The sequence below is a fragment of the Epinephelus moara genome, chromosome 14, assembly GCF_006386435.1.
Source record: "Epinephelus moara isolate mb chromosome 14, YSFRI_EMoa_1.0, whole genome shotgun sequence".
NCBI classification, from domain to species: domain Eukaryota; kingdom Metazoa; phylum Chordata; class Actinopteri; order Perciformes; family Serranidae; genus Epinephelus; species Epinephelus moara.
In genome coordinates, this window is record NC_065519.1 from 5,199,055 (window position 1) to 5,214,169 (window position 15,115).

The 15,115-nt window shown below is 42.3% G+C and overlaps 1 protein-coding gene across 1 annotated transcript; it reads right to left on the reverse strand.

Moving 5' to 3' along the window:
* Positions 1 to 1,966: 1,966 nt before the first annotated feature.
* Positions 1,967 to 10,393, reverse strand: rcor1 (REST corepressor 1). Its single transcript, XM_050062520.1, has 13 exons — positions 9,721 to 10,393; positions 9,569 to 9,628; positions 7,630 to 7,710; positions 7,490 to 7,542; positions 7,051 to 7,212; positions 6,857 to 6,975; positions 5,329 to 5,407; positions 5,158 to 5,208; positions 4,883 to 5,029; positions 4,549 to 4,626; positions 4,133 to 4,190; positions 3,753 to 4,000; positions 1,967 to 2,420 (listed from the first exon to the last, which is right to left on the reverse strand). The coding sequence occupies exons 1-13, from the start codon at positions 9,908 to 9,910 to the stop codon at positions 2,376 to 2,378; spliced, it is 1,371 nt and encodes a 456-aa protein (XP_049918477.1). The 5' UTR covers positions 9,911 to 10,393; the 3' UTR covers positions 1,967 to 2,375.
* Positions 10,394 to 15,115: the final 4,722 nt, after the last annotated feature.

The window sequence follows — 15,115 nt, forward strand, 5'->3', positions numbered from 1 at the left end:
GCTGAGAGCCGGCCACCAGAGGGCGCTGTTTGACACATAATCCATTTAACCTGTATCAGAATCACCTTTGCAGGCCAACACCACAAACAATGATTCTCATTTATTTATTTTTTATTTTTTATTAGGGGCCGAGCAGCTAAGCTGCCAGGACACTATTGTAATCCTAGGTATTCTTCTTCTTCTTCTTCTTCTTCTTCCTCCGATGAAATCATACTTCCCATGGGTGAAAACTCTCCAAACTTTGCACAAAGGTCCAGTCTCATGCCAGATATCCTCAGCTGTAAACTCAAGCCAATAGTCCTGATGGTGGCGCTACAGCAAGCGTCTAAAGTTCAAAATTTTGAAAATTCATAACAAATCAACCATACGTGCTACAACTTCACAACTTTCATCAAACTGTAGCCCCAATACTGAAGAAACTTTTGTACATTTAAACCTATTAAAAATTATGAAGTTCATCACTCTGTTTTTTTCAAAAACTGTAAAACTTCTTAAACCTATCTCCTCCCACAATTTTTGCTCAATTGACACCAAACTTGCTACAGAGCATCTTCAGACTGTCCTACAAAAACTACGTTTCTCAGATTTTTGATTTAGCAGAACAATATTAAACTCTATATCGTATCTGGAGAGACTGACAACAAATCTTACCTCATACCTTTAAAACACATATCAAGTTATACTAGTACAGCAGATACTCCTCTGTCCAGTGTCTGCAAACACAATCACCACCGGAGGGCGCTGTTTGACATCGAATATAGTTTTTGTCAGTATGTTACAGCTCTCCAAACATTCAGATCGATCACAGTGATGATCAGAGATCAATCCCTCAGATAATCTGTTTGTACTCAGTCTACAAAGGACAACTCATGTTTCTTTATGTATTTCATCATTGAAATAAACTATCAGAATCATACATAAAGACAAGTACATTTACTTTATACTACTTCACCACAGAGGTAAATATTGTACTTTTTCTTTTACTACATTTATCTGACAGCTTCAGATCATTGATACAAAATATAATCAACGTAAGACTGAACAACGCATCAGTTTCTAGAGTCATTTAAATGAGCTCCACCTGGAGAACCTTACCTTCAGTATACAGATGAATGAAGAGCAATTTGAAAAAGACTGGGACGAATGGTTCATATATAAAACAAAAAGACAATGGTATAGGTAATAATGTTGTCCAGGTAGATGTTTGACTCGTTTACTCCCGCAGGCTCTGCTCATCTTTTATGTTCTCAAAGTTTTTTGTTTTATGTGTATATTCAACTAACAGTCAAACTACTCGAGGTATTCCCAGAAGCAATTTCAAAAAGCACTTAAGTAAAAGGAGGAAAGAAAAATAGAAACCATAGGACGAGGTAAACCACAACCAGGACAATCTATTTAATTATCAAAAATCAAACTTGTTTTCTATTTACCTTGGATTGTGACGTCCTGGAAGAGAAACAAAGTGGTTTATTAAGTTGTTTGGGAACTCAGATCTGACCAGATTTTACCTTTACTTGATACATGCAACTTTTGGTTTCAATATTTGTTGACTGAGGACTCTACAGAGGAAACACAGCAGGTGTAGGTGAACAAACAATTTGGAAATGTTACGATGGATTAAATGGGATCTGTCTGTGAGAATGTACCTCTGTGGACAAATCAATAAAAACATTAAGTGGAAAAAAATGAGCTCCACCTTTACCAGCTGCAACATTTAAGTGATGAACACATGAATTCATCCAGAATTATACTACGATAATATAAATATTATTCTGCAGAATGAGTACTTTTACTCACACTTAAAGTATATTTTGATGCTGTTCTAACCTTGTGTTTTCATTTCATAAAGCATTTTGTTGCATAAATAAAGTTTATTATTATTAAAATAAAGCATGTGATAATATGTTTCATTATTTTGTTAATCTGTTTCCGAAAACCAAAACACAGAAGTTTAAAAAAGGAGAGATAGAGAAGAAACATATTCATTTATTGATGAACTTTGGTTTTATTGTCACTCCCCAAAAGGTCATAAAAGCCACGCCCCCTACCTGAGTGACATCGTCAAACATGGCTGCTTCAGTTCAACCCCAAACCCACCCCAACAAACACAAAGAGAGAAAATAAAGAAAGAAAAAAAGATTGAAAACATAAAACATTGTTAAAATAGAAATCTGAGGGGAAAAAGGACAAATAACAGGCCCCGCCCACTTTGATTGACAGGTCAGGCCTGATTTCTGATTGGTCCAGAGAGATCAGTGATTACAGGTTCATGGCACAAAGCTCAAACCTGACCAGTGAAAGTCCAACACAAGAAAAATAAAATAAAATCAAAATCTTGATGACATCATAAACCAGAGAGGCGGAGTCAGAGAGTCTCAGGAGGCCAGAGGCTTCTCGGTGTCCATGAGAGAGGACGAGTCCTGCAGAGAGCGGAAACACAGTAGAGTTAAACTAGAAACACAGTAGAGTTGTAACAGAAGCACAGTAGAGTTACAGCAGAAACAAAGTAGAGTTACAGTAGAAACAAAGTAGAAACACAGTAGAAATACAGTAGAGTTACAACAGAAACACGGGATAATTAAAGTGGAAACACAGTAGAGTTGCAGCAGAAACAGTAGAGCTACAGTAGAAACACGGTAGAGCTACAGTTGAGGCATGACAGAATTGCACTGGAAACACTGTACAGTTACAGTAAAATCACAGTAGAGTTACAGTGGAAACACAGTAGAGCTACAGCAGAAACACAGTAGAGTAACAGTAGAAACAGTAGAGATTCAGTAGATCACAGTAGAGTTACAGTGGAAACACAGCAGAGTTACAGCAGAAACACAGTAGAGTAACAGTAGAAACAGTAGAGTTATAGTAGAAACACAGCAGAGTTACAGCAGAAACACAGCAGAGATTCAGTAGATCACAGTAGAGTTACAATAGAAACATGGTAAAGTTACAGTTGAAACACAGCAGAGATTCAGTAGATCACAGTAGAGTTACAGTAGAAACTTGGTAAAGTTACAGTGGAAACACAGTAGAAACACGGTAGAGTTACAGTAGAAACACGGTAGAGTTACAGTAGAAACACGGTAGAGTTACAGTAGAAACATGGTAAAGTTACAGTGGAAACACAGTAGAAACACGGTAGAGTTACAGTAGAAACACGGTAGAGCTACAGTAGAAACACGGTAGAGTTACAGTAGAAACATGGTAGAGTTACAGTAAAAACAGTAGAGATTCAGCAGAAACACAGACATGGTAGAGTTACAGTAAAAACAGTAGAGATTCAGCAGAAACACAGTAGAGATTCAGTAGATCACAGTAGAGTTACAGTAGAAACACAGTAGAGATTCAGTACACAGTAGAGTTACAGTAGAAACACAGTAGAGATTCAGTAGAAACACAGTAGAGCTACAGCAGAAACACAGTAGAGTTACAGTAGAAACAGTAGAGTTACAGTAGAAACACAGTAGAGTTACAGTAGAAACAGTAGAGTTACAGTAGAAACACAGTAGAGATTCAGTAGATCACAGTAGAGTTACAGTAGAAACACAGTAGAGATTCAGTAGAAACACAGTAGAGTTACAGTAGAAACACAGTAGAGCCTCTGGCTAGTAAGAGTTAGAATACATTTCACCTGCAGGTGATTTATTATTCTTCAATAAACAGCTTTCATCCTCCATCACATAAAGTTAGCCAAACTCTGTTAGAGCAAACAGAGGATTCTGGGATTTGTAGTAAACATGAAAACACCTCCTCACCTCCTTTGTCTCCTTTGTCTCCTTGGCAGTGACCTCCTCCTCCTCAGCAGGACACTCCTCCATCTTGTCCTCCTCGCCTCCTCCCCTGTCTCCCGCCTCCATCCCATGTTCAGCCTCCCACTCCTGAAGAACCTCGTCCAGGTTGAACCTCCGTCTGTAGTTTACCAGGAAGTTCTTCACCTGAACCACAGACTTGTTACCAATCACATCTGAGATCGCCTGGAAGTCCCGCCCATATTTCCTGATGGCTGCATGTCATTGGACAAGAGGGATAGAGTCACTCATTCAGCCAATCATTGAGAGGTTTAATCAAAGTGATCAGGGCTTAATTACCACAGGTGTGTCTCAGTTCACCTGGCTACAGGTAGTTTATGTGTTACCTTGTACAGCGAGCAGCTGCTCCTCTGTGGTCCAACGAGTGTTAAACTTCTGAGTCACCTGCAACAAAACACAGCAACGTGAAGACAAAGAGCAACTACAGCAACACCAACAACCAGCAACACCAACAAAAAGACAACAACAAGCAACAACAACAAGCAACACCAACCTAAAGCATTAACAACCAACTGACAACAACCAGCAACACCAACAAACAACAAGCAGCAACACCAACAAAAATACAGCAACCAGCAAAACAAACAACCAGCAGCAACAACAAACAGACAGCCACTTGCAACACCAACAAACTACAACCAGCAATACTAACATAAAGCAACACCAACAGACAACAGTGTGTGTGTGTGTGTGTGTGTGTGTGTGTGTGTGTGTGTGTGTGTGTGTGTGTTGCCGTGGTTACCTCAGGCTGTCTGTACTCTTCGACTCCTGAGCTGATTTTCTCCTTCAGAGAGCTGTTTGACTGTTTGATGGTCTGAATCTGAAACACAGAGAGAGAGACAGGTGAGGAGGGACATAGACAGGTGAGGAGAGACAGACAGCGTAGACAGACAGGTGAGGAGAGAGAAAGAGAGACAGGTGAGGAGAGACACACAGGTGAAGAGAGAGAGAGAGAGAGAGAGAGAGAGAGAGAGAGAGAGAGAGAGAGACAGGTGAGGAGAGACACACAGGTGAGGAGAGAGTGAGACGGTGAGGAGAGAGTGAGACGGTGAGGAGAGACAGACAGGTAGACAAACCTGTCTCTTGATGGAGACCAGTTGACAGTCCAGTTGTCTGATGAGTCCCTGAGCAGATGAAGACGAGAGCGAAACAACGTCCTGTTGATTCAGAAACATTCCTTTAGGAGGACGTTTCTTCAGCCGCTGAGACGCCTTACTGCCTGTCTACAGGTACACAGAGAGACAGGTAGACAGGTTAGTATCACCTGACTGAGACAGGTCGACAGGTTAGTACCACCTGAGTGAGACAGGTGTTAATAATGATACAGGTAAAATGATTCAGGTGTTGTTACCTTCAGTCCTGGAGCTGGTTTGACCTCTGGCCTCTCTGATCCAGAACTCACCTGAAACAAAACCAGTCATTTAAAAACAGTCTGACAACAACCATCAGTAAACAGTGAGTCAATAAATGGTGAAGAGTAAACAGTCAGTAAACAATTAGTAAACAGTCAGTAAACAGTTACCTCCTTCTTGTCTTCTTTATTTGGGTCAGGTTCAGACTCACTGGGAGGATTGGGGTTTCCGTCCTCAACTTCATCGTCACTGAAAGACAGAGTTTAAATCATTTATTAGAATCCACCTAAAACCACAAACATTCACATAAAGAGTTCACCTGTGAAGGTGCACACCTGTAGTGTCACCTGTAGTATCCCCTGTAATGTTACCTGTAGTGTCACCTCTAGTGTTACCTGCGGTGTCCCATGTAGTGTCACCTGTAGTGTCATCTACAGTGTTACCTGTAATTTTACCTGTAATATCACATGTAGTGTCACCTGTAGTGTCAACTGTACCGTCACCTGTCATGTTACCTGTACTGTCAACTGTAATGCTACCTGTAGTATCCCCTGTAATGTTACCTACGGTGCCCATGTAGTGTCACCTGTGTTGTAACCTGTAATGTCACCTGTAGTGTCATCTACAATTTTACCTGTAGTGTCACCTGTAGTGTTACCTGTAATGTCACCTGTAGTGTCATCTACAACTTTACCTGTAGTGTTACCTGTAATGTCACCTGTAGTGTCATCTACAATTTTACCTGTAGTGTTACCCGTAATGTCACCCGTAGTGTCATCTACAATTTTACCTGTAGTGTTACCTGTAATGTCACCTGTAGTGTCATCTACAATTTTACCTGTAGTGTTACCCGTAATGTCACCTGTAGTGTCATCTACAATTTTACCTGTAGTGTCACCTGTGTTGTAACCTGTAATGTCACCTGTAGTGTCATCTACAATTTTACCTGTAGTGTCACCTGTAATGTCACCTATATTGTTACCTGTAATGTCACCTGTAGTGTCACCTATATTGTTACCTGTAGTGTCACCTGTAGTGTCACCTGTATTGTCACCTGTATTGTCACCTGTAGTGTTACCTGTACTGTCACCTGTACTGTCACCTGTACTGTCACCTGTAATGTCACCTGTACTGTCAACTGTAGTGTCACCTATATTGTTACCTGTAGTGTCACCTGTAGTGTCACCTATACTGTCACCTGTAGTATCACCTGTAGTGTCACCTGTACTGTCAACTGTAGTGTCACCTATATTGTTACCTGTAGTGTCACCTGTAGTGTCACCTATACTGTCACCTGTAGTGTTACCTGTACTGTCACCTGTACTATCAACTGTAGTGTCACCTATATTGTTACCTGTAGTGTCACCTGTACTGTCACCTGTACTGTCACCTGTAGTATCACCTGTACTGTCACCTGTAGTGTCACCTGTACTGTCACCTGTACTGTCAACTGTAGTGTCACCTGTACTGTCACCTGTACTGTCACCTGTAGTGTTACCTGTAGTGTCACCTGTAGTGTCACCTGTACTGTCACCTGTAGTGTTACCTGCGGTGTCAACTGTACTGTCACCTGTAGTGTCACCCATATTGTTACCTGTAATGTCACCTGTAGTGTCACCTGTACTGTCACCTGTAGTGTCACCTATATTGTTACCTGTAGTGTCATCTGTAGTGTCACCTGTGCAGGTTGGGGCTCACCTGTCGTCTCTTTCTCTCTTGTTTTTCCGTGTCTGTCGGTCCATCAGACTCGTTTTACTGCGACTTTTCTTCCAGGAGTAATAAAAGCGAACCAAACTGGCCATGGATTTATCAGGTAACTGCACACAGACAGACAGTCTTTATAAACACTCCGTACTGGTCCCAGTGACAGAAATATACTGGAGATACATTACCATCTGCTGGATTCGGTGGAAGCTCTTCCCGTGGAAGCTGAAGGCTTGTTCAAACAGGACTCTGTCCTCCACCGTCCACTCATCAGGAAACGGAGTGAAGTTCGGCAGGTCGGCCAGAGATTTCTCAATGTTGTGTTTGTGCCAGAAGAGCATCCCCAGAGCCTGAGGACAGAGGCCTACTGTCAGATACACAGTACATACAGTGGTGTGAAAAAGTGTTTGCCCCCTTCCTGATTTCTTACTTTTTTGCATGTTTTCCGCACTTAAATGNAAGAGCATCCCCAGAGCCTGAGGACAGAGGCCTACTGTCAGATACACAGTACATATATACACACTAACACTGTTCTCTATGAGTCACTACGTAACAGCACAGTCAGAGAGTTAGAGTACTCTCTATGAGTCACTACGTAACAGCACAGTCAGAGAGTTAGAGTACAACCTGCTCCATGCTGTAGCCATGTTTCTCCTTGGCGATGGCGATGTACTCGTCCACTGGAACAGAAAATACACTGTCAATATCTCAAACATCAAACATCACTCACAGGTTATATTTTATATGTTTAATCTGTAGTTTCTTACACTGAGTCTGGTTCAGACAGTTGCTGGGGATCCACACCAACATGCCGAGGTTATCTCTGAGCTGAGCTGCCTTGGCCACCTCTGATAACACACACAGCGTTATTACATTCACTTTGGTTTATGAGTTATTATGAGATTTAGTCAGTTGTCAGGGCTGTTTCATCAGGGATGGACATTTAATTTAATGACACCAATGTCTAATGTCATTTACCTCCCCAAAAAAAGACACAGGAAGTGTGTGTAGGAACGGACAGGGTTACTGGGTTTTATTGTATGTCTACTGTAAAAGACTGTCGGGACAAGTCTGGGTGATTTTTAAAGGGGAAACATGCCTATTTTCAAAATTCATCCATGTTATGAGGGCTGGCCGATAAAACAGTAACAATATAATTTTTAACAATTATAATATATAACAAATTTAATAAATGTTCAGTCTAATTAAACTACAAATACACCAGTAGAGGGGGCAGCAATCACCTTCAAGACATGGTGTCACCATTAAACAGAAGAAGTAGTAGCCGTACTGGAAGACAATGAGTAAAACTGAACTTAAGTCTGTTCACAGTCGGACACTAAAGGGATATGTAATCCCTCCAGTGTGTTCTGGGTCTACCCCGGGGCCTCCTACCAGAGGGACGTGCCCTGAACACCTCTAACAGGAGGCGTCCAGGAGGATCCTGATCAGATGGCCGAACCACCTCAACTAATCCCTTTTGACACGAAGGAACAGCAGCTCTACTCCGAGCTCCCTCCGGATGTCCGAACTCCTCACCCTATCTCTAAGGTTGAGCCCAGACACCCCACAGAGGAAACTCATTACGACCACTGTATCCTCAATCTCATTCTTTCGGTCACTACCCAGAGCTCATGACCATAGGTAAGGGTTGGGACGTGATCCATCTCACGCTCCATTCTGCCCTCACTTGTGAACAAAACCCTGAGATACTCCATTCAAGAAGACCTTGATGAAAGTGCGTATTTGAACTTTGAGGACCTTGCCTGGTATAGGGACACCGGGGCCAGACCTTAGGGGTGGGGGGGGTCGCCAGCAAGCGTCTGGTGGCCAGGCCTTGGGCCTGAATACATAACATGGAGCCGTCACCCTGTGGGCCCACCACCCACAGCGACAGGATGCAGGGGTCGGTGCATTGTGTGCCGAGCGGCAGGCAGGGGTGGAGCCCTGGGGTGCTGATCCCTGGTGTTGTGGACAGAGGATGAGACCTCTGCGGACAATTCAGCTCCCAGTAAAAACCTCCTGAGCAAAGAGCACTGAAGGAATTTTATCCAGGAGAAGTTTGAGCTGGATGTAATCAGCAATCTTCACAGTGAGATACCACTACATCCCCCTAAATCTGACACACTGGACTTTTTAAGAGTTAAAACAACTCTGCCAGACTCATATTATACTAGCTGTCTGACATGTTTGTTTTTTAATTTTATGGTTGGCATATATTAGTGGTCATTGTATTTATTTATATATTCTTGTCTTTCTTCTGTATGTTGTGTTTGTGTCTTCATATATTTTTCTTTTGTTGATATGAGATGTATAAAACAATCCTCTTTACAGCTTTACTGTATTAAACTTTACTATTTGTGAAAATAAATAAGTTAATCAGAGTTAGAAGTATAACACACCCGGTATGAAAATAAAAACCAGTTTGATCCAGAATCAGCAGCAGAGGAAGAAACTGCTCAGTGTAGAAACACAGACACTAGACAGGATGTGTTATAGATCTAGAAACTGTAGAAGATGTTTAACAGATCCAGTACAGAACTGGAACCACTGTGGTTTATTACAGAATCAAAACCAGTTTGACTCCTTGACTCTAGAACTGGAACCAGTTTGAGAGGACTGGAAACAGGATCGTCTGCTAAGTACTCTTGTTGTTCGAGGCTACCACTCCGCCTCTAGGCTACCGAGCCGTGCTTAAATACTTACCCGAGTCAAAGTCCGGAACCACGGCCTGGTACTGTGCTCCGACCCGCATCCCTCCTCCACCTACACACAAATACACGCAGAGCAGAACTCAGAACCAGTACTCAGAAGTTCACACAGAACACAACTGAACCACAGTGATCGAGGCTACCCACCATGCTCCTCGTCGCTGCTGGAGCCTGAGCTTCCTTCTTCCCAGCAGCTGTTAGTGCTGGTTCCATTACCGGACAGGCTCTTCCCGCCGGGGTTCGCTGCTGCCCCGGGGCCGCTGCTGCCGCTGCCCGCCGGGGCTCTGCCTCTTCTCTTTCCCGGACCCTCCGGGTTTCTCTCCAGCATCGCCGGCATGAGGAAGACGGAGGCAACCCGGACTAACCGCTAGGTGCTAACTCAGGCTAACAGTTAGCTAGTTAGCTTAGCTGCCCTGCTGTCAGAACCGAACCGGCTAACGTTAAGTAGCCTCGGGGCAGAGCAGAGTGTTGGGTCCGGTGAGCAGAGGCAGGTTTCGGTGTGAAACACAGGAAAGATCCGTGAAATGGAGGTCACGGCAGATTGATGAGCTCCAGCCGAAAGATGCTAACAGTTAACCCGAGACTGAAGCTTTACACCGAGGCAGAAAAGTTACGGAACAAGCTACCGGAACCAGAACAAACCAGATAGAACCGGACCGACACCGACTCCCAGACTCCAACACAACCTGAGGGATCGATCAGGACCGCTGTAAAACTGATTAGAGATTAGACACACTGAGGCTGATCGATCTCAGAAGAGGATCTCTGTGTGTGTGTGTGTGTGTGTGTGTGTGTGTGTGTGTGTGTGTGTGTGTGATCTCTGCTGCCATCACAGGTCAGATGTTAAACAGCCTCATCATAACTCACATTGATCACATTCATTATGCTCCACAGAAATATTAAAACCTCCCATCTTTTCAAATAACTTCCAAAGAACTCACATCAATAATCTATGAATCAATCACTCAATTGAAAATAATCTGAAGCTGTTATATTTATATCTTAATATTGGACAGTTCTGACACTTTGTCATGTTTTTGGTCACAGAATATAAAACAGGCAGATGTGTTTTACATCTGTCAGATACTCCACTGGCTGTCAGCAATAAATATATCTATATTTCCATGCTTTAAAATGAAATATCGTCATCGGTATTGTCCGATAACGTCTTCAAAATAAACTATCAGAATTGGCCAACATACTTTTTGTTATTTTGCACAATGAGTGAATATTACATACATTTAAAAGTATTATATTTCACGTCTCCATCTGCTGGTGGGCCGTCACGATAAGAGTGTGTATGTTTAATATGATATTAATTCCACTACAGAAGAGACTTGATGATCACTAAAATTAGGTGGGGAAAATGTGGATATATCGATATCGGTTATCAGGCAAAGGAGTTGTGGCTTATTTGCATATGGGATATCGGTGGATCTGGTCAAGCTGCTAGGAGCAGTACGTCAAAGTATAAAACATTTCATTCCCTGTTGCTAGTCTGTGGCGTCATAACCATAACAAAACATTGGCAGTTATGTGTTTGGGGCAAGACTCTTAACAAGAAGTTTGGGGCCGACTGGACCATGTACCTTTGAGTTACAAACCACTTCCTGTTTGATGTCTCACCATGATAACATGGTTCTCAACTACTGGAGGCGTCCAAAAATGGGTCGCAGATCCATTCTGAATGGACTACAGTACCATGAATTTCAAGCACAGTTTTTATTTTGAAGTGTCGTTTCCTGCTGTAGAGTGAGTAAATAACAGACAGCTACTTGACAAAGACAGCAAACCAGCTCAATGACATGGCCAAACACAAGTATGACGCTGACTGTATTGAACTGTGTGGACCTTGAACTAATGACGAAGGAGAAATCTGGACTCTGTGGCTGGACCAGCTGGGAACCACTGCTTTAGACAGTACAGACAAAATATGAAGTCAGTTGGATTAAATCAGTAGGAGGAGTTCGTCAAAACCCCTGTGAATTGTCAAAAATGCACAAAATTTGCACAGTAAATTCAAAATGGCGGACTTCCTGTTGGGTTTAGGTTTGGCTCCAAGAGACTCTTTTGTACATCTCGGGATGTTACATGTGCCTCCTAATCAGAGGTGGGTAGAGTAGTGAGAGGTGAGTTTAGAACAATATTACTCAAGTAAAAGTAAGAAGTAGTCATCCAAATAATTACTTGAGTAAGAGTAAAAGACTATTTGGTGAAAAAACTACTCAAGTACTGAGTAACTGTTGAGTAACGTCTGATTTATTTGTAAAATAAGAACATGAACGTAATCAATCAATCAAAAATAATAATCTGCAAATTCATGTATTTTAAACGATACCCCTTTAACTAAAACAAAAATAAATTAAATCTTTACAAACATAACATAAATCAAGGCACAAGAAACACAAATATATTCTTATATATACTGTACATATATATATATATATATATATATATATATATATATATATATATATATATATATATATATAATTATGTACTCAGAGGTGGGTAGAGTAGCCAAATATTGTACTCAAGTAAGAGTATGTTGCTTTAAAACAATATAACTCAAGTAAAAGTAAAAAGTATTTTGCATTAAAACTACTCTGAAAAGTACAATTTAACCAAAAAGGTACTCAAGTAAATGTAACTGAGTAAATGTAACTAGTTACTACCCACCTCTGCTCCTAATTTTCTTACATCTCGGTGAAAAGTAACACAGGGGCTACTTGGTTGAAATTTTGTAGGGGGCGCTTCTGAGCTATAATGTGACACCTGAGTTTGGTAAGTTTTTGATCACCTTTAGCTCCTCGTGATTCATTTGCATAAGTAATAATTCCTTCAGTTTCAACAGGGTCTTAGCACCATTCGGTGCTTAGTGTCTAATGCCCTGGGTTACAATCTGAGCATCCTGTGATGTGGTTGGAGAGGGGGTTTTAGCCTTTTTATGGCTTCATTGTGTTTTGTAGTACAGAAACATCCTGTGGCTTTGAACCTGTAGGGTCAGGGAGTGCTGCAGGTGACATGATGCTTATCGACTGCAGAGCATGTAGCCTGTCTCTTGGCTGCCTTTTCTTCCTGCAGCGTTTGTTCCAGCATGTAAATATTTGTTCTCCTTTAAGAGGTTCATCGAGGCATCACTAAAAGAATGGGATCCTGTGGGGTTTATCTGCCAAAATCTTGCGCAAAGATCTGGACCACTTCCTTACCCAGTCACGCAGTGTGGACAGGCAGCGAGGCCTCAGGCATCATCAGTGATGTCATTCGTCTAAAATGAAACAAGCCTCAATACGTACATCATGGAGGACTTCATGGATTTCTCAATATGCTCCAGAACCTTGGCACAGTAACACATAACATCTGTATAGATCCAAGCATGTGTTAATGTGTTAATAAACTATACCTCTGCTGTATAAACAGACAGGGAATAACCCACTGTACTTTTCCTTACACTGCCTTTGATTGGCTTGCCCTGACATTCTTACGCTAACCCTAATCAGTCCCACTCCTCTTTCCGAAACCCAACCAATCCAGCCAATGAAGGCAACGAGTACGAGCCAATCATAGCAAGAGTAGGGTGGTTCATTCCTTCGCTATTCCAGGTTTGGCATATCTGCATCCTGAACAACACTGTGTCTGCTGTGGAAACCTTCAGGTTTCTGGGATTCACTGTCTCCCAGGACCTGAAGTGGATGTCCAACATGGATACCATCAGAGGGTGTACTTCCTGCACCAGCTCAGGAAGTATAACTAAAGATTTTCTATAACAAAATATAACACATTAAAAGCTGCGTCTGTGGTATGAAATGGTATACACCCTCAGTCTCCTAAGTGGGCATGGTCGTCTTTCCCCCGCATCCCCCCTGACCCTTGGACGTGTAGTAAACAACGTGATATATGAAATCAGATTCAAAACAATACAACACTGTACACAGTACAAATTTAATATTTGCTCCTTGTTTTGTCGCTCGTTTCTATCTGCTAGCTTTATGTCTGATATCAACTGAGTGTAAGATCACGTCAGTTGTTGCCAGTTCTGATGAGAGTATGTTGCTGAAACAGAGACATGTCACGAATTCACTTAATTTTCCTCCGATTTCCTCCGTCTGTCTGAAAAAATGCTGTCTTAATGTCAGTATGTCCACATGGGTTGGGGCTTGTGAAAAATGGGTCCAGTATGAAGGAAACGGCCACAATCTGCACTCACATTCACTTTTCCTATTGGAATGAATAGACTCAGGGTTGCGGCTAGTCTCCTAAGAGGCCAGACCCATGTGTCACAGGTCAAGGAAATGAATCTAAAGTGGGCTATCTTGGTTTATCAATTGTCTGTGATTCAACCTGCCTCAGGAGCTCCTGTTGTTCTCTGCTCGTCCATCACTGCGTGGTTTGGATCCAAACAGGACAGGAGCAGACTACAACAGACAGTCAGGACTGAAGAAACAATCACTGTTGGTAGCCTGTCCTCCATCCAGGCCTTCTCCACCTCCAGAGTCAGGTAACCTCACTGTAGACCATCACAACCTGGACACAACCTGTCACCTGTACTCCATCCAGGACTTTTCCACCTCCAGAGTTAATGAACATCACTGCAGACATCACACCTTGGACACAACCTGTTCCAACTTCTTTCCTCTGGTAGGCGTAATAGGCCTATTTCTACAGGCCGTCACAGTAATGAACACTGAAAACCAGTCACATACTGTCAGGAATCTGGAACACCAAACACTCATTCTACTTCACTATACCTGTAAATGATACACAATATACTAACACATTTTTTCACATGTATATATCATTAAAACAAATAAAAGTACTCTGTATATAGACTGTCTTATCCAATGACTTCATGTATATAAAGATCAGGATCAGAAGCAGCTATACAAGGTCAGTGATGATGTATGACATAGGTGCTGATGTTTCCAGTCGCCTCTCTGTCAACTCTGCTCAATTTGTGCTAAATTTACCCTCTTATGTCTGTTTAGCCAGTGTTGGTGGTGCTTCATGTGGTTTGCTGGGACAATGGTGGCTTGTAGCTGCGAGTCACTCATCAGGATGAGGACATCAACTCACCTGTCTGTAAACTCTCCTGCCAACTTCTAGCTAGCTGCTAGCTAGCCAGGTTGAGGTTTTCAAATGTTAACGTCACTAAACATCGAGGAAAGATGGAGAGGATGGGCATCGGCTTAACTAGCTACCTTCGTGCCGCATCAGTTTCCAACTGAATATCAGTATCTCACCGAAATTTGGCTAAATCCTGGACAGCACCATTCAACCAGGTGACATCTTTTCTATACGCTGAACTGACAGAGCATAGGACCCTGGTGAGAGAAGGAGAGGACGTGTGCTCTATGGTGTGACAGTGGGAATGTGAGGTGCTGTCCTGTTCCTGCTGTGGATCACTGCTAAACACCATATAGAGCCGGCCTCAGAGTGAAGTTGCTGCCCTTGTTCAGGTGGAGCGACCCTACAGCCATCTTGTTGGGGTCGGGATCTGTGAACAGTTAAACCTTTCAACAACCAGAAAACACCATCCGGAATC

Coding starts and splice junctions, on each gene's coding strand:
- rcor1 (XM_050062520.1), bottom strand. CDS start 9,910: ATGCCGGCGATGCTGGAGAGAAACCCGGAGGGTCCGGGAAAGAGAAGA. Junction 7,711..9,568: donor GGTTCCGGACTTTGACTCGG/GTAAGTATTTAA, acceptor GTGTGTTATCAG/AGGTGGCCAAGGCAGCTCAG. Junction 6,976..7,050: donor TCCACCGAATCCAGCAGATG/GTAATGTATCTC, acceptor GTCTGTGTGCAG/TTACCTGATAAATCCATGGC.